This window comes from Poecilia latipinna, unplaced genomic scaffold (genome assembly GCF_001443285.1).
Source record: "Poecilia latipinna isolate Pla-1442-1.1 unplaced genomic scaffold, P_latipinna-1.0 Scaffold2953, whole genome shotgun sequence".
NCBI classification, from domain to species: domain Eukaryota; kingdom Metazoa; phylum Chordata; class Actinopteri; order Cyprinodontiformes; family Poeciliidae; genus Poecilia; species Poecilia latipinna.
This window is the reverse complement of record NW_015115569.1, coordinates 46,786-66,143: the sequence shown is the minus strand read 5'-3', so window position 1 is coordinate 66,143 and position 19,358 is coordinate 46,786. Positions and strand designations below refer to the sequence as shown.

The 19,358-nt window shown below is 42.0% G+C and overlaps 1 protein-coding gene across 2 annotated transcripts; it reads left to right on the top strand.

Annotated features, from left to right (window-relative positions):
* The first annotated feature begins 7,341 nt into the window (after nucleotides 1-7,341).
* On the top strand, nucleotides 7,342-16,119 carry LOC106939694 (rho GTPase-activating protein 35-like). 2 transcript variants are annotated; one of them, XM_015022194.1, is made up of 4 exons: nucleotides 7,342-7,453; nucleotides 9,329-9,457; nucleotides 11,509-11,614; nucleotides 13,010-16,119. In XM_015022194.1, the coding sequence occupies exons 1-4, from the start codon at nucleotides 7,432-7,434 to the stop codon at nucleotides 13,491-13,493; spliced, it is 741 nt and encodes a 246-aa protein (XP_014877680.1). In that variant the 5' UTR covers nucleotides 7,342-7,431; the 3' UTR covers nucleotides 13,494-16,119. The 2 variants fall into 2 exon arrangements, with proteins under 2 accessions (XP_014877680.1, XP_014877679.1); XM_015022193.1 differs by lacking the exon at nucleotides 7,342-7,453 and having other exon boundaries at nucleotides 9,098-9,457.
* Nucleotides 16,120-19,358: the final 3,239 nt, after the last annotated feature.

Genomic DNA, 19,358 nt, shown 5'->3' with positions numbered 1-19,358 from the left:
AATAATGGATAAAATAATGCAATTACAGCTACAAGTCCTGAGGAGCATGTGAGTTTTACATTTATTTTTTTTGCAAATCGGCTCAGATTCAGTCGGACGTCACGTAGTCCTGTCACACGTCCTCACTTGTATTTCGGTCCGGGCTTTGACTGGACATCCTTTCTGCAGCTAACAGTGGGGACGTTGTGCTCAGGGGTGATGTGCAGTGTTAGTTTTCCACCTCACAGCACGTTGAGCTGTGGTCCCGTCTCACCTTTCGGGTGATAGTTTAAACAGTTCGGGTTTGTTTACCCGCTGTTTGCTCACTTCTCTAAAATCTCTGAGGCCCTTGCAGAACCAGCGGGTTCATTCACAGATTGTTACACGCACGTAGTAGGCTCTTCTTTTCAACTTCCTGAAATGGACTGTATGTAAAAATATCAGAGGAAGCTGAACCAAACATAAATGCATGCCACACCTTCTCAGATTTTTGCTTTTTAAAAAAAATTTGAACAAGTACAATTGACCCCCAGCTTGACCGTCGCGCTGGTTTGTGTCACATAAACGGACGGGGTGTGAATAATTTTGCACGATACAGATTGCGAATATTTTCTTTTCATTTTCCGCCGTTTTTCTTTTTTTTTTCTTTTTTCAAAAAAACAAAATAGTATCAATCGTGGAGCCGAACAGAAAAGAACCCGGTCGGGACGGAACGTCGCCTTACTTTATTTTCCTTGAATGCAATTACGTTGCCCTTCAAAGCACATAAAGCACCCTCGAGCCACGTTTCCCCCATCACAGCGATTTTTAAGCCAACCAAATGGATTCAGCAAATAACGTCAGACCTGAAAGACCAATATGCTCAGGTTAATGTTGTGTTTCAGTGTTTAGGTTACAGGTCATTAGTCTGGTGTCAGCAACAATCTATACATCCAGTTTTTTTGTGTTTTTTTTTTTTTCCTCTCTCGGAGCACAGATGTGCACAGACAGCCTCTTGTAGCTTTTCCACCCTGCTGCCCAGATGCCAGGCTCTCTGCCAGGCGGCTCCGATGCTACGCTGCCCCGGCTGTGCCAGCTTACTCTGCCACCAGCTGTTAACCTAAACCAGAGGCTGAACTGTGATGCTGATCTCTCGGTTCTTCTCTGGATCACGATTTCGGATGCTCCCACCCTTACCACCACCCCCGCTCCACCCTCCCATTAGTTGCAAATTAATTTCCCGCCATCTGCACACACCCTAAGCGACGCGCCTGATACATGTGCTTTTATCACCTTTAGTTGCATTTAATTTTGCCGTCTGAGTGAAAACGATGCTCCTGTTGCTGACGGACATTCCGGTGCTTTCACAGTTTAATCTCTGGCCCGATTAAAAGTCCGTGCGTTTGTGGATTAAACGTCTCACAAAGCAGCCGCCTCCTTTCCTGCATGCTGGAGCGTATAGGGGCATAGCCCCGGATAACAAGGCATCGTGTTTGATTTTGCCTCTCCCTGCTCAGATGTTAACTGAAGCAGTCACAGCAGTCACTGCAGGATAAAGGAGGAAAACTAGTTGAATAGGTATTTACATGCTCCGCTGTACGCTCACGGAGCCGCGTCTGCAGCTCACTCTCAGGTATTCGCTGCCTTTTATCTTCACCTTTTTACCTTTAGTATTCCTCCTAATCCTCTCCTCTTTCAGCTCCCAGGTGTGTCTATTTTTTTTCTTCTTCCTCTCCTTACTGAATACTTACACCTGTCATATTTGGTTTCTTTCATTCCTTCTCAAAATGCTCTTTTTATTTCTTCCTCTGCTCCTTTGTTTGCCCTTTGACTCCAGCTATTCCCTTTATCTGCTTACTTCCTCTTTGCTGCTTCTTCTCCTTTCTTTCACCAACATGCTGAGTTTGCATGTGTCAGGATGTGTGTGTGTGTGTGTGTGTGTCTCTCTCAGGGACCTTCCAGGTAACGTTCTGCCCCACAGCTCCCTCTGTCCGTTTAACAAGATCAGGAACGGGGCGGATGTTTGTGCTCAGCTGTTTCCGAGTTTGTTTAGCTCGTTCAGGTTTATTTATCTGGAAGGAGCTGCACCGGTTTTTACTGACCGTTAAGGTTTACAGTTAAATCATTCGGATCAGGCGTCGTTAAGGTCAGATGTAATCAAGTAAAAATGAGTGCATTATCAAAACCTTTTTACCTTTGCTGCCTGACATTGTGAGACTAAACACTTTCTATTTTAGATCAGCTGTGACTATCATTCTTATTTACTAAATGCCAGAATAATTAGCCGTATTTTTTTTTTTTAACACTTTCTTCAAATTTGTTTGTTAATAAGCTGTGATTATTATGCATTTAAACAACATGATGAAACCCACATGATGATCTAATAGGTTTGTGAGCTTATTTTAGGTTGGCACACAATATCTGAGTTAATTGGATGTATTTTTTTTTTTTTTTAGTAATTGCAAAATTATTTATAAGAAACTTTGAAAACATCTTTACTTTTATTCGTCTGTGAAGTACAAAACATGCATTATTTTCACATTTCAGTGTTCTGAGTTTCTCCGTTTTGTAATTGGATGTATTTTAACACCATAAACATGCCTTTTGTAGAAATATGTGGGGGAAAGCAAAAAAACTCATTATTTCCATATCAGCAACATGTTTCTGGCTACATGTGCTGTTTGGCTAAGTCTTGGTTTCTTGATGGCTTTATCAGAACATCCTTCCGCCGTCTTCAAATATTTTTAGCTGCGTTCAACACTAATTTATTGTTTTATTTGTTTGTTTTTTACTGGCGCAGAAAGCCTGAATTCCTGATACAAGTGGCTGACTGAGTTCCAGGAATTGTTTGGGAAATTTTTAGATTTCACACAGGAATAGTAAAGTCGCAGGATATCGAGCAAGGCGCCCGTCGTAATAGATCAGAGTCTCTCAGAAATGTTACCAACATCATGAGGAAACTATGCCGCAAAGGATTAATCCAAAATCTGCATTTGCCAGTGAGAGCAGGAGCCAAGTCTGACGAGAAAATGAAAACATGAGGTGCTTCAAAACTTCTGGGAACATCTCTGAGTTTGGACAGTGAGCCGTCTCCTTCAGTTCCCACAGGACCTCTGTCTATTCTCTACTTATCCTCCAGACTCCTGGGACGTTGATTTTCTAATGAAAATTACAAAATGCTTTAACTTGACTTGGACTACGGGCCGACAGTCCGGTCCCTTTTTGTCCTTAGCTCATATGAAACTCTTTGGTTTTATAATCAGATGAAGGCTGCAGTTATCCCTCGGAAGATTTTTTTCTTCCACTCAGCTTTCCATTAATATTCATGCGTTCTGTAAGGAGCCGGCTTATTTTACCAGTGACCTTTTGTAGCTTACCTTCCGTGATCAAATTTTACACTTAATGTTATTCAGCTGTTATAAATGTTGACTTTTGAAGAAGGGATGTGATTAAACAGGTGCGCGTTACTTCCCACTCCTTTCTGGAAATTGAAAATAAATCAACAAAGATCGGGTTGTATTGTTGCATATGTGGCTTTATTGCTTTGCTTAATTTATTCCTTTTTTCTTTTTTTTTTTTTTTGCCAGTCTTAGGATTTCCATATAAGAGAGATTCTTAATCTCATTGGGATTTTCCTGGTGAAATAAAGGTTAATAATAAAACATTATTTGTACATCCATCCCCCACCCCAAATACTTTATCTATGTGGTTTGTATGTTTGAAATAAATTAAAGTAAAAACTTAAGTTGAATTTTGGATTGTGTGGGCCTTTATTACGGCCATAGCAGAACATTTTTGCATTAAACACATGAGCAGAAATAAACACTTGAAACATATCTCTCTGAATGTAATGGATTTCTATTACATAAGGGATATTTTTGTTTGTTTAAATTTAATCAACTGTTGGATTATATTCTAACTGGAGTTGAAACGATTAAAGAGATTAATCGTAATGCGTCGATTATTGAAATAACTGTCAACTAATTTAGTAATGACTAACTCAAAAATGCCATTTGCTGACAGAGGAATTACGAAACTGTTAAATGTGTTTCACATTGTTATCACCTGTTAGGCTACAAAATGTTTATTGTCTTAGTTATGTAAGGAATTCAGTTATTTGTTTGCTTTCATCTTTTAATGTACTTCTAATGTTATACTTGAACACGTAAGTGGTTACATGAAAAGTCTGCAGAATGTGCCAGTTTTTTTTTGTCGGATTAATCGGCAGAATTGTTAGTTGCAGCCATATTTCCAAATAATTTGGAGATCTCTAATTGATGTTCACGTCCATAATTTAGGGTTTGGTTGATTTTAATAATAACTCTTTGAAACACATTTTTTATCCTTTGTTTTTTTCTGTCTCATCTGTCCCTTTTTTTTTTTTTGTTCCTCATAGCTACTTTCCTTTTGTCCTTGAGAATAATTGGAGTGGATGTGGTATTTTGTTTTTAGTTGTTTTTTTTGTTTTTTTTGTCAAGGCATTCTGAGTTTGCAGAAAAGCAGTCATATAAAATCAATCCATTGTGACTGCTGTTGTCTCCTCTCAGCTCAAGCTTTCCCCGTGGCGCGGTTAGTCTCCGGGTGCTCTGCTCATCTCGGGCGCCCCAGGTGATGAATGTGCTGCAGCGAGCACAGGCATATCTGCCGGTGGTGGGGACCACCATAGCGACGAAAAGGGCAGCACCCAGCGCCCGCCTGTCTCCATGGCGAACTATGAAATCGGCCTCCGGGGCTGCCGAACCCCTCCTCCCGACGCTCCTCCCCGTGGAAACGAGGCCCGGACCGACGTGGGATCAGCTGGTGTCGTGTCAGGCTGCGGAAACGCAGCCGCTAACCCCGAAGAGCTTTTGTCGCCGTTTGTCAAAGTCTGCAGCTCCTCGGGCGTCTCTCTCTGTTCACTTGAGCGCTGGCAGACGCTCTGAAAGTCACCGCCGTGCGAAGTGTTGTCGGGCTTTTGTTGTGTTTACTCCACGCTAAGTCGGTGGGAGTGAACTTTGAATCTGCACAGACAGTCAGAAGTTTAAAACGATGACAAAGACCACAACTCCTGACCCATTTTTCGTTCTCTTAACCGTTTCCACTGCTGCAATCTTCCGCTTCCTCGTCATTCCCGCTTTGATCCCATCTCCCTCTGCGACACGACTCCTTCCCACTATCTGTCCTCCCATCCCTGTTTTCCCCACGTCTGGCTTGCAGAGCTTTTGTGGGGGAATTGATTGGCAGACGGCTCAGATCGATGACTGAGAGCCCTTCTCATTTCCTCCCTGCCTCTCCCATTATTTCATCTTCTCTTTCTGACTCGGCCCTGTTCGCCTCGCTCCCTTTGGGATCCCCCTCGTCTCCCCGAGTTGCCCCCAAAGTGTGAGTGAGGGAGTGTAATTCAAAACCGAGAACTGAAACCACATCTTTTTTTTTTTTTGGCAATTTGGTGGAAAATATTGATGAGATAAGATGCGATGAGGTATCAGCGTGTCTCTGCTTTCTGTCCTGCTTTGACTCGGTTCCTTGTGTTTTTATCGATTTGGGGAGAAAATAATCATCAATTATGCAACACGTTTTTTTTGTTTTTTTTTTTTTAGTGACCTGTGGCTTCTTTGTCTGGCGAGTGAAAATTAAGATCACGGGTGCAAGACAGTTTAAATCTGATCTGTTTTATCTGGGATTCACATTGGATTCTTGATTTTTGCGTGTAGCTCAGGTCTGTCGGGCTGCCGGCTGTTCTGGATGTGAACAACGCGTGACAACAAATTGTAAACGATTACAACGACCTCGGTGCTCCAGAAAGATGCCCAAGGAAAAGACAAATGTTAATAAAACTAATAATTTAACTCACATTTACAACATTGTATTCTCTATAAAGTTTATCACATAAAGGAATAGTACGATCATTTAAATCACCTTACAAGACCGTTTACTCACATTTCTGTAAAATGCTTATTGTTTTGTACTTTTTAAAGTAGATTTTATATGCAAATTAACTCGAAGACATTTTTGAGACCATTGAAGTTGCCTTTGTCATCGAGTTAGCATAAAATGTGAATAATGCAAGGGGACAATCTCAGTGTGTGTGCGTGGTTATTTGTCCTTTTCGTCTCTTTGTTGCCTCTTGATGGACTAACTCCCTACCCAGGTGGCCTCCTGTAAAGATTTTAGTCTTTTAATCCTTGAGACATATTATTTAAATCAACTTTACTTGATAACCTACTATAATGGGCAAACATGTAAACCTCTTATCTGTATTTTTTAACATCAGTTTGTTGACAACTCTTAAACCTTTTTGTTTAAAGATCACGTTGCTAATTTCTTGAGTCTATGAAAGCAAAAGCTGTTTGTAGCTGTAAAGAGCAACTTTGAGATTTAGTTTAAATTATTTGCTTTCTCAGTTCTGTCTCCTTTGTAATTATGAACTTGTGCTATTTTACTTACTTTAATGTCAGTTTATGGTTAATATCTAATTTATTGTCTGCGCTGCGCTGTTGAAACCATCCCACACACTGTTGGAAAAGTTAACTTTCATTCAAAGTGCTAAAAGTGTATTTTAGATCAGGTACTTTTATCCCACACTTGTGACTTTACTTTTTGTTTTACCAGCGCATCATTTTTGACCCGTTTCCACCTCAGGTAAATTGTTTTAAAGAAAGAAAGTCTAATCTTAGTCCTTCATTGCTAGGGAACACGGCGCTGTAATGATGGCACTAAAGAAAACTAAAGGCAATTCATGTGAAATAAAAAAATAAAAACTTTAGTATTTTCTTGGGCTTCAGTAATTAATTTAATTTTCTCATTTTGTAAACCAGGATTCAAGTCTGTTCTTCAGTCGTTTTATGTCGCTGTGGCGCCAAAGCAGTCTAGATTTTTCGCGCTGCCCCCGAGCCTGTTTCAATAATCAATTAATCGTGTAAGAAATGAAAATAATTTCCGTTCAGATGATTAATATTTTTTAAAGGGCAGCTTTGTTTAGAGACTTCATAACTCATTTTATTTATGATTTCAGTTGTGTGCAGTATTTATTTCCTCTTTATTTATCATTTTTTCTGTTGGGATGTTTTATTTTGGATATTTTAAATGTTTTCCAGCACCGTGTTGTGTACAAAATTAAAGTTTATTAGTCTTTGAGCGTGTGAACTTGCATTATTATGCCATTTACCAATGTGTTTCTTGAAAGTAGTCTCAAATCAACAATAATATCACTTATTTTGTCCATCAGAATTTGTTATCGTGACTTATCTACCTGCACTAACGATTCCTTAACCTTCCTGCAGCGGTTTGTCAAAATAAATTGCTTTAGAAGTGTGATGGGAATAAATGGTCTCTGCCTGTGTGCTGCACACCAGCCTTTGGAGGCAACCTGCCATAAAATATTTTTGCAAATGAACCCTGAGCTGAAAGCGTTTCTCTCTCTGTCTGTCGCCTCCAGGTCTGAGCACAGAGGGAATCTACAGGGTCAGCGGCAACAAGGCGGAGATCGAGGGCATGCAGCGGCAGTTTGAGCAAGGTGGGCACTTCTCTCTCAGAGCCCGCCGCCGCGCTTTACAGCGCAAACAAGATGCGACAAAGATGCATGTGTGCCGGCTTCTGAAACAGGGGTCCAGCAAAGTCTGCCCGGTGGCCCGCATGTTTTAGTTCCCTCCCTGGTGGTAGTTTCTACCTCCTCGGCATGTCGATGTTCTGCAGAGGCCTGCTAACGAGCCATCATTTGATCCAGGTGTGTTGAACTGGGGAGGGAACTAAAACATGTGGGGAAACCGGGACTCGAGGACCGACTTCGGACAGCCCTGCTCTGAAAGAGCCCTGCTTCTCCCTTCACTGAGCAGGGTGTATTAATTGGCCTTCAGTTCCTCTCAGACTGCAGAGCCGCCCCTCATTAATCGTCTACCTGCTCCGGTGTGCATCATCGCACGTGTACAAGCACTCTGAATGTGCGTCTGTCTGCTGAGGGCATTTAATTGCCTCCAGATTGGTTTGGTTAATGAAGCATGTTGCTGTCGTGATGGATAGCAGACCAAGATGGCCTTTGCGTCTGTATCTGTGTGTGTGTGTGTGTGTGTGTGTGTGTGTCCTCGCTTGGCTGGGGTTAAATTCAACTCGGGTAACCAGAGTTGAAAACCTGCACTGAATCATTCGAAATCTTTCGCCCAATGGAGCGAGTCAATTAAAGGTGAAACCTTCAGCGCAGGCGATGCAGAGCTGCACTGAAGACGGCCCTTCATCGGCTCCCCGAAGGTGTTTCAAACTTTTCGCAGGTGGAAGTAGTTGCAGAAGACACTAAGTTTGAAAATGCAGCTCTTCTTTAAATGGATGCTGACTTGCATTGTTAAAAAAACGGATCATCGAACTACTCCTACTCCTCTGGTTCTGCTTGGTTACTTTGCTCTTTGCTTTAATATTCCCAAAAATGTATTTAAACTAAACTTCTTTCTTTTAATTAAAAACAAATCATCATAATATCAGGTTTATCTTAAAAATAATTTAAATTCAAGTTAACTACACCTGGATGTAAGTGCATTACTCATTACAGAAATTTGGTAACACTTGTAGCAAACCGTGAGCCTTTCCACGCTGATGCTATAGTGATTTAACCCTTTCATGCACAGCGGTCACTACAGTGGACAGCTGTCTAAAAGCCATTTTCTTTTGCTTCTTGTGGATTTTTATGTTATAAATGCACACAGACCACTGACATGGACACTAATGCATCATAAAATACACCATCATCTACTGGCCATCAGCTGCAAATGCAAGAAATTATTTTTGTTAAATCCAATATGGCCGACAGACAAAAAAAGCATGTCGACCGACCCGGTCCCTCCTTCTACTGTAGACGACTCTTGCAGGTAAAAAAAAATATATATATATATATATTGTGACATCAGATAACTCCTAAAGACCAATACTACTGATGTATTTTTCAAATAACAACTTGGTATTTGGAGAAAATTACAATTGATCACCTAAAAATAAAAATAATTAAAAAAAAATTTACAAATTTTTTTTCCTACCTTTTTTATGCCTTAAGAAAATCAAAAAAAAAAATTGAAAAAAAAATCCTGACACAAAGGATCATAATTCATGGCTGAAAGGGTTAAGTCATACAACAAACGGTTATTATTTATTTTATTAGTTGTTGTTTTTTAAATACACAAGTTTTGAATTCCAATTTAGACTTCCCTAACCCACAAAGGCTTAAAACTATGCATACGCAGCTACAGTCTCAATTTCTTGTAGCTCTGAAATTCTCCGTCTGTTAGTTGAACTTAAAAAAAAAAAAAAAAAAAATCACAACGTACTGCGACATTTCCTCGCAGAATGAGTTTTTCTACACTTTTGCCCAGAACTCTAACTTTCTTTCTGTGCCGTTTGCCTTCCACAGACCACAACCTGGACCTGGAGAAAGACTTGAGCATCAACACGGTTGCGGGAGCCATGAAGGCCTTTTTCTCAGAGCTGCCCGAGCCTCTGGTGCCCTACAGCATGCAGACGGAGCTGGTCGACGCCTTCAGTAAGTCCCCGAAGCTCGGAGACGGGGAAGGGCAGCTGTGTGGAGAACCGGATTCGGCACTCGTCTTTTACTTTTGTCCGAAATCCGTTTCCCTTTATTGTAACATTTCTCCAAAACTAACAAGCAAAAAAAAAAAAAAACCCTGCAATCCAAATCCATCCATGGGGAGAATTAGATTTACCACTCGCTCGTGAAAGCGGAGGAGAGAAGGAGGTGAAGGGGAGAATATTTAAAGCTCTTGAGAGGGACGGCGCGGTGGCGACGGAGGGATCTGAATGAAGTCATTAGAAAACGGTCGTGTGGTAGATGAATGAGGGTGCATTTTCGCTTTGTGTCCCTGTAATCTATCAGAGTGGAGATTTAAAGCGCAGCTTGGCCTTGCGTAGCGCCGGAGAGATTTACCCGCAGGCTGCATGGCTGCTGTCAGTCACAGAGCTCGACAGGCGCGCGCGTGTTTCCCACCGAGACCCTTCAGCCGTGACAGAGACCTGATAAACCTCCTGCCGACACAGAGCAGGTGAGGAGGAGGAGGAGGAGGAAGCAAAGCCTTCAGTCTGCAGCAGAAACATCACAAACAAGGTCTCACAAAGCCCAGGACCAGAGTTTATTTGAAACGACGCCAACACAAAGGGGCGGAGCGAAGGCGTCCGGGACCCAGAGTTGGGTTTTGTCGGATCTCGTCTCAGTGACATTGCTTTGAATAAGCCGGAGGAAGTTACGTTTTAATCTCTGGTGATGGACCTGCAGCAGGAGGGGGTTACCGTAGCTCTGTAAATTGATCCCGCTTTAAATCTGTTTTTGATCTGCGCTGACCTCATTGTGGGAATACAAACTCCGATTCTCTGCCTGTAAATCATGCCGGCCGACGCCGGAGAGGAACATCTGCTCGCTCTGCCTCGCTCGCTCGCCTTCACACGCAGGATGGGGACCGTGTGAGTCGGTGACGTCGTTTTCTCTGACTCATTCCCGCTCGTCGTCAGGCCGAGCACACCCTGTGTGTGTGTGTGTGTGTGTGTGTGTGTGTGCGTGTGTGTGAGAGAGGGAGGAAGAGAGCTTGTGTGTGATTTGCTGTAATCTGCAGAAGACTGTACTGGGTGGATGTAGGCCGTTTCTGCTCTGCAGTGTGTGTGGTCTTTTGTCTTGATTCTTTTTTTTTTCTTTTTCTTCCATTTGTAGTTTGAGGTCTCTTTCAATCGCAGAACCTTGAGGAACACATTTTATCCTCCATTAATGTTTTTATGTGGTTTTTTTTTTGTTTTGTTTTTTGCATTGTAACTAAACTTCGGTTTCATCTGTATTTTTCAGTGATAGACAAAATGTTCTTATCATCTGTACTCGGCCCCCTTTACTCTGACACCCCTTAAAGCCGAAGCATACAGCTTTTACAAACTGTATGTTAGATTTTTGCTAAAACTAATATGAGACGGATAACCTGTGAAAAAGATTGAGTTCTTTCCAATGCTCCTCTTCACATCTACAGAAATGCATCGCTCCCGGTGAGAAACAGCCAATCAGAGCCAGCAGGAGGGGCTTAGTGCTGTCAGTCCTGCTCATGTACAGGCTTCTAAATGTACTAGTGGCGGAGAAACAATTTACCGTTCCAGAAAAACTGTCATCGTTGGTGGCCATGCTAAGTATTATGAGCATTCCTGGTAGACTGTATTGGGAACTAGCTATAGTGTAGCAGAGAGGCGCATACACAAGTATAATTGACAGCGGTGAGACCCTCCTCTTGGCTCTGATTGGTTGTTTGAGACGAAAGCAGAGGATCCCAGTTCTTTCAGATTATCTGTCATCCCATACTGTCATGAAATAATTGCAGTTTTAACAATTCTGTAAAAAAAAACATCCTTCTTTTTACAAAAGTTTCTTACTGCAACTTTTAAAAGATAAAAATGTGCAGATAATACGAACGCCGAAGCCTACTGCTTGTGAATGTCCTTCCCTCCCTGTTCATCTCTCCAAATCCCCGGACACCTTCCTCGAATCTTTTCTCTCGGCCGCTCGCGCTCCTTCCCCTAACCTCTCGTCTCCCTGTGCCGATTATTCAGAGATCAACGACAGGGAGCAGCGCTTCCAGACGATGAAGGATGTCCTGCGACGTTTTCCCCGGGAGAATTACGAGGTCTTCAAATATGTCATCGGCCATTTGAACAAGTGAGTGATGGGCAGGGGCAGAGATGGCCTCTGGCAGCTGTGCTGACTCCACAGCTGGTCACCCAGTCAGGTGACCTGCAGGTGATGTCACTGCAGCAGCCGCACTGATTGCATTAGACAGCTGTTGTTTTCTGTTTTGTTTTGTCGTTTTTCACTTAGGCTGTGTGTTCTGCACGTCGGCACTGTTTCTGCGTATTCATTTCATTACAAGTATTCCTAAAACTCAACGCAAATTTCACAGAGAAGCGGTGCGGTCTTTACCGTAAGGCCTTTTATTCATTCGGCAATATTCAGATGTATGAAGACCTGAAACTAGCATTTTTGTGTGAACTATTTGACCTACAAACATTGTAATCCGCACAGTTGTCAGTTTACGACCAAGTTATGACACTGATATCATGATGTTATTGCTGCGTAATTTGAGTAATTATGGGTGTAGCCACTCTCCACACCAAAAGGCTCTCTCTATTGAAGTCAGCTTCAGCTCTATCTGTACAAACATTGCTTCTCATAGCCAACAAGATGTTATTTTCCATAATATTGTGACAAAGATAAGGCCCCTGATCTATATTTTTCAACTTTTGCTCTTTTCAAACCAGCTCATGTTGCACCGTAAACATGGGCTGGTGTGATGTGGGGGAAATAAGATACGTTTTGAAAGAAAACCGCATCTTCTGTTATTATATTAGTAGCTCGAAAATGTAAGAATCTTTTATTCTTTTCAATTATTACTGTCATTTTGATGTCACAGTTTATCTCAGTGGAAACTGGTGTGAAATAAATCATTTATAAATATTAATGAAGAAATCTCTCTTTTCTAAACTGGCTACAAGTTTCTATTAAAGCCCCAGTGAGCCAGCAGGCCACATTTAAATTGTCTTTTTCCATAAAACAGATGAGGGAGAAATGGAAAACCTAAACAAAAATGTGCAATAAACACCAGATTTAGAAGCAATTCTGTACTTAATGCGCTTATTGTGCTAATTATTGTTTGTGTGTGTTTAAGCTAACGTTGTAACGACTCAGGTTAGCTGCACACGTGGACTCCTAGCTTATTCTGTTTAATTTAACTCCGGCTCTGGACATTGGCATTGTTTTTTTTAATCGAACTTCAAGTTTGTAGCCGTAAACAAACTATTTCCTGCTTACTCCATCTTGAATTACGTCTTTTTTTTTTTTTTTTTATATATAATTGTGTATTGTTATTCGTTATGAAGCTGAATTGTCAAAGAATTGTCTCTTGCTTTTTCTAGATTTCGAACGGTGCAGTTCCAGATCGTCTTTATTCTTGAGAAAATCTTCATACGTTTCAGGCCGATTTGGTCACGCTTCATTCCGTCTTCATTTTTTTTTTTTTTTTTTTTTAATTTAATGATGTGTGTGTCCATTTCCCAGGGTGAGTCAGAACAGCAAGTCCAACCTGATGACGAGTGAGAACCTGTCCATCTGCTTCTGGCCCACGCTGATGAGACCCGACTTCACCACCATGGATGCTCTCACCGCCACCCGCACCTACCAGACAATCATCGAGAGCTTCATCCACCAGTGCGCGTTCTTCTTCTACAATCAGCCCCTGTCGAACGGCCTGACCGGCTCCCCCACCTCCACGCTGTCCGGGGGCAGCGGGACCTCGGCCTACTCCTGCATGGCCGGAGGCTACTCCTCCTCGTCCTCGTCGGCTCCGTCCCCCGCTGCCTACGTCCTCCCCGCCACGCCTCCCGTCATTCCTCACTACGGCCCTCCCCTCCACCAGCACCACCACCATCAAAACAGGTCCCCATCCCATTCCCCGCCACCCACTCCCCAGTCCACGATCCCGGCCCTGCTGCCGCCCTCGCTGCACCCGCATCACCCCCCGGCTGAGCAACACACGCTGTGAACCCAGGCATCGAGGGGACGGGGAAACAGGAAGGAAGTCAAAAGAGATGGCAGACGAAGACGGACAGAGCGTGAAGAATTCAGAGTAAAACTGGTCACAGTTTGAAGGATTGGGAGATGTAATCTAAGATGGAAGTCGAAGTTGGGAGAGTACGAGCGAGATGCAGTATGTACAGGGAAGAACAGACATGTTTGAGAGGTGGGGGGGAAGTCGGAGGCGTTTTTAGCCTCCACTGGTTTCAGAAGACGAAACAAATGAAGAGCCTCTGAACTGACTGAATGAACTTTTCTCTCTCTTTGACACTTTATCCCCTTTGTCTCCCTGTCTCACTTCACTAGTTCCACCCTCACTGCCTTTTTAAGCGAGCCTACACACTATCAGGGAGCGAGGAAAAGCTGTTCAAGGGACTCTGGCGGGGCTCGCTCCACAAACGCATGCACACAAACGACGGTAAAAATCCTCAATCCGGGAGCACCCGGGAACACACACGAGCCCACCTGCTGTAACGAAGCACCCCCAGAGGCTGCGGCTGCCACAAGCCGGAGGACTGCACATGTGTTGGTTTATTCCACCGTTGTGCAGAGGACTCACACAAGGAAACACGTGCTAAAGCTCACCCAGCAGAAAGTTCAGACCAAAGAGGCTGAGAAATTCCTATCTGTCAGCCGCTCACACACACACACACACCTTGAAAGAGAGGTAAAATTGGGTTTAATCATAAGAATATGCCAGGCAGAGTTAAAAAAAAGAAAGAAAAAAAAGTCCCAACCAACTGGATCTGCTGGTGAGGATTATAGGTGCTGTAGCGACCTTTGAATTCTCTGAAAAAAAGCTCCTCCCTGTTTCCTGGACTTCTTTATAAGATCTAAAGTTCAGCTCTATGTGAGATTTTCTGATTGGTCCAAATCCCAAAGTACCCGCAGCTTTGCCTTTTTATTCGGTTTCTTAACCTGAATTTCCCTCTGCTCAACGCTTAGCGGAAATAATTCCAGAGTTGAACCATTACCTGTCATGTTTCTTTTCACGCTGCGGTGGTTTTTACAACCGAGCCTCTGTTGCTGCAATTTTTCATAGCGATGACCTTAGTCAAAAGAAAAGAAAAAAAGAGAAGCACTTTTCTGAGGCACAGTTTCAATCCAGGGTCTGCCATGAAGTGACTGTGTTGTTTTGTCCACTTTTCTCTCTGGGAACACAACGCTGACATCTAGAGGAGAACTCGGGTATCACTGCCACATGAGCATGGGCGTAGCACCTTCCTTTTGCTGTGGCTTCTGTAGCATCTGGTGCAGTTGTCAAAAACCCTGTGAAATCAGCTTCAATAGCGTGAAAATCGATGTTCTAGTGTAGACTTAAACATAGACGACTTTAACTCAAACGCAAATAAATTAGAGATTGTATGAAATCCGAATGTGTAGCCGCAAAAATTCTGTTACGTTTCAGTTTCCTCCTTTGCTAAGAGCTCAAACCTTGACAAAGGAGCCCTGTTCTTTTTCAAACATCGCATTTTAGCAAAAAGGCAGACACAAGGCGAGATAAAAAATCAGAGCTTGAAGGTATTTTATGCTTGAAAATAATTGTTAGCCACTTCTCCGGGCCTCAGCAGTGGACACAGCTTAAGTCTCTGGAATTAAATATCTTATCTGGCGCTCTTGGTGGGCAAGAAATGAACTATAACCACTACACCAGGAGCTCAACCTCTCTGTGTGCCTCTGCATCCCCTGTCAGAAACAGACAGCAAAGAGAGAACAGACAGTCCATTCATCTGTGGAGCATCGCTGGATTCCTCAGGCCGAGCCCAACGTCACTGTAGAAACCGGCCGATGCAGCTGGAGGAGAATCGCTGAGATCCGATTGAAGAAGGTTTAGGGTGTCCCTGCGAGTGTGTGTGGTGGGGGGTGGGGTGCGGGGTTTTGGTCCCGTGAGCCAGACAAAACGACTACAACATATTTCTAGCTCAGCCAGTGAGTGAACAGTGAAGGAGATTTGATCGGCTTATTCGTTCACTTTGCGCGTGTGCGGGCGTGCGACACGAGATCCGGCCGAACGTAAACTGGAAGGGAGGCGGTTCTGCTTTTGGTCATTTTGCACCCACCGCCGCGTAACCCTGTTAGCTCGTCCCGATTACACGCACTGATCCACAGAAGAAGACCGAACGGGGTGAGCGGACATGGTGGGGGGGTGTGAATGGGATCTTTATCTGGGAGACGGAGGGATGGGGGGAAGAGGGGGCGACCACTGGTACTTGTGTGAGAACGCCGGCCGGTGTTGTTCCCTTTGTACATCAACCTGTTAATACTGAACTGACTGTGAGGGCAGCCAAAGACTGTGGAAGGGGGAAAGAAAAGGGGGAAGCAAAGTGACAATTTAATGAAGAGTTGCAAACTTTGGTTCAGTGATGAAATTTATTGTGGCTGCATTATTATTATTATTATTATTATTATTATTATTATTTTGTTTATATTGCAACAATTGTGACATATGTCTAAGTTAAATCCAGAAACAAGCAACACTATATTCAAATTGTTCACGTTAGGGTAATGGGGGCGGGGGATCTAACATTTTGCCCCTTTAGTCAGGGGGTTCATAGAAACACTTTCTTTTTCTTTTCATGTTTTAATTTTAAGATTTAAAGATAATAAAAAAAAAAAAAATTATTTTTTGCCTTATTTTATTTTATTTTTATTTTTTTGCAACTTCTTTGTGAGCAACAGAGACCAGCCCAGTATAATGCATGATTTCTTCCCAAGAGAAAGGAAGAGGGCTTCAACACTCTCACTGTTTAAGTGGTGGTGGCGATGATGATGATGATATAAAATAATAATAATTAAAAAAAAGAAATAAATGGGAGCTGAGGGAAGTTGATGGTGAGAGTGATTTAAAAAATATATATAAATGAAGTACTGTAAAGTGAAAAGATGACGTCACGCAAAAAAAAAAAAACACAACTGTCTTTATTTGCTGAGTATGGTAATTTGTCTCAGTGGGAATGGTGTATACAGCAAGGCCTTATGTGACCTGTATCATAGTTAATAAATCAAATCTTGTTAAACTCGTTGTTTCTTCTCTGTTTTTAACAGCTGGCATGTAAAACACACACACACACACACACACACACATCTTTATTGAGAAAATGTAAGCAATCTAGAACAGATCAAATTATTTTACATAAAATCAATGACAATTTTCCATTTTGTTGAAAACCTTTCCATTTAAATGTATTAAGCCAGAATTCAACTCGATTTTCAAACCTATTCGTCAAAGGTGAACTTAGAGCTGCAGGCTATTGAAGGTATATGTTGAGATAATGTTCTTATGGTTTATATTTCCGAAAGGTGGTGGGAAACATGGTATAACTTCTGATAATTAAGAGGACAGCGTCAGATTTATATGTAAATAACTGACTGAAAAGCTGATTGGGTTTTGTTTTTTTTCAGCTAGAGTATTTAAAGGGTGGGAGCAGAAAGAAAATCTGTAGCCACCTGAAACATCTCCACCGCTGGATTTAAAGGACTACTGAAGCAAAAACCACTTCTTCAACCTGCTCATTTCATGTATTTACTTTATTTAATGCTCCCAGTGAGAACCCATAATGGACAGGAAGAACATGCAGCTTCAGGATTTAAACCCAGAAACTTCTTACTGGAAGGCAACATTGCTAAGCAGCACCACAGTCACATGGTGATTAATCATGTCAACGACGTCAAACAGGAATTTAGATGCGAGCACAGGTCATCATTATCTCACTTGTTTCAGCCTCAGTCCCCCATGTTTCCATCTGTCAGGGATTGGTAAAGTCATATTTGGCTGAAACAAGATATGACTTTACTGAACTCCTTCTAATGGGAAGACTTTCTCACCAAGTCCCCCTAAAACTTAGATCTGCTTACAGCTAATCTTGCACCGTCCATGTGCAAAAATACCTGCTTTATTTTTTGTTTTGTTTCGCATACATTTTTTTTAACTGTTCTTCAGTGAAATTCTGTTTTGTAAATGTACCATTTGCATTCAGTACAATAGTTCTTTCAGCAGGTTTACAATGCTGAAAAGGTGATGTTAGAAACATAAAAAGAAACCTACTGCGCATTAAAAACAATGCGCATTACTGTCTTTGCTGTAGTTAGAAATATATTCACTCTATTCTGTGCTGAAACACAAATTCTTGTAATCAGTTTAAAGAGCAATAAACAAAGCAGTCGTGGCAAAAAGAACACACCTTTTCTCAATTTTAGGCATTTAACAAATAAATTCAGTCATTCATGAGTTTCGAACAATGAACAGTGAAGCTGGATTAACAATCCATCCGGAAAGTTTTTCCACGTTGTCATAATGGGAAATGTGTTGTATACCCAGCTTCAACAATGAACCTGGATATACATAGATGTGACTAACACAGCATTTCTCTAGAATATACAGAGCTTTTCCTTATTCCATTGTTACTTTAAAAATTATTTTCACCATAAAATTCACAAGTAATAAAAAAAAAAAAAAACATCCATCCAGCCACAGGGGGGAGCTGTTGTCTCTCTCCAGCGGTCATTGCGGAAGAGGCGGGTTGCTCACCGGACAGGCCAAAAAGTTCACCACAATCCATACAGCGATGCATGCACACTTACCTGTCCGAGGCATAAAACGTGAACAACAAAATGTAAAGCAATTACAAAATGCACAATACCCTTTTGTTATTTGTTGTAACATTTGATAAAAGGCTGAATTTAAGACATTTTTAAAACGTCTTTGCATCTTGCATTTAAAAACTGGCTTCTAATAACGCACTTTGAGAAGAGCTTGATCAAATGGGCATGAACAACATATTTAAAAAACAAGTTTTACTTTATAAGTTATGCTAGTTGCGTTGTTCTTTGTTCATGTGCTGATGAGGGACACCAAAGTTCCTCTGGGAGACCAGATGGGGTCACAGCAGCCCAAACCTGTGGGGAGGGTCCTGGGGGAGATCAGTCCATGCCATTTCAGGGTGATGTAAGGACGGTGGTCCTAAGAGGGTAGCGTGAAGGCCTCGCTGCCATTTCATGGTGCCCTCAGCTGACCTTTTCATAGAGTCAAACCAAAGGAAATCCATGTCTATGACCTTTGTGGAGCATCTCTTCATGCTGGCACTAGAAGAGGGGGTGGGGGGGAAATTAGCTTCTGATTGGGGATGAAAAGGGCAGGGCTCTTTACACACAGGAATGCAACCCTTGAACTCTAACCTTTAGAGCGACGTGGTGGAGAGAGCACAGCCTGGGGGTTGATCGCAAATCAAATATGGGGAATTTCAACAGTGTTTAGCAGGCCAGTCTGGTCATATTATGTCACAGTGCAACCACAAATTTTAATTGTATTGGCATCTTATAAGACTGAGTGGGGCATAAGTGATGAGGATTAAAATATGTTTTCCTACAAAATAATTTGTCGGTAAACATAATTTTCTACAATATATTTTTTTTTTTAGACACTGCAATCTAAAAACAGTTGGTTAATTCAGCTATTTGATACAGATCTGTTGGAGCAGCAATGCATCTAAAAGTTGCAGAGCAACAGGCCTTGACACCTGGGTTTCAAAACCCCTGGTTTACATAGAATAATATACTTTTTTTTTTTTAGACAATCAAAGGCAGAACAAGGGACAAGACTTGAAAATCGTTTTGCACTGAGCAGTTTTGAAAAGGATGATGAAGAGAAAAAAATGTCAGTCTCTACATGTGCAAAATTAGAGAAATATTCTTAAAGACCACCAACTGCAATTTAAGTGAAAAGTGGCTCTACAAAGTATTGCATCGTAGTTTCAGATTTTTATTTGTTAAAAAAGGTCAAACTTTTTAACATTTTTTTGACGTGCTACATTGTGTTGGTCTCTCACCGACAATC

Excerpts from the sequence above, each read along its gene's own strand:
- LOC106939694 (XM_015022193.1), top strand. The coding sequence starts at position 9,265 with ATGAGTTTTTCTACACTTTTGCCCAGAACTCTAACTTTCTTTCTGTGC. Across the intron at positions 9,458-11,508 it reads GGAGCTGGTCGACGCCTTCA|AGATCAACGACAGGGAGCAG; the intron begins GTAAGTCCCCGA and ends CCGATTATTCAG. Across the intron at positions 11,615-13,009 it reads GTCATCGGCCATTTGAACAA|GGTGAGTCAGAACAGCAAGT; the intron begins GTGAGTGATGGG and ends TCCATTTCCCAG.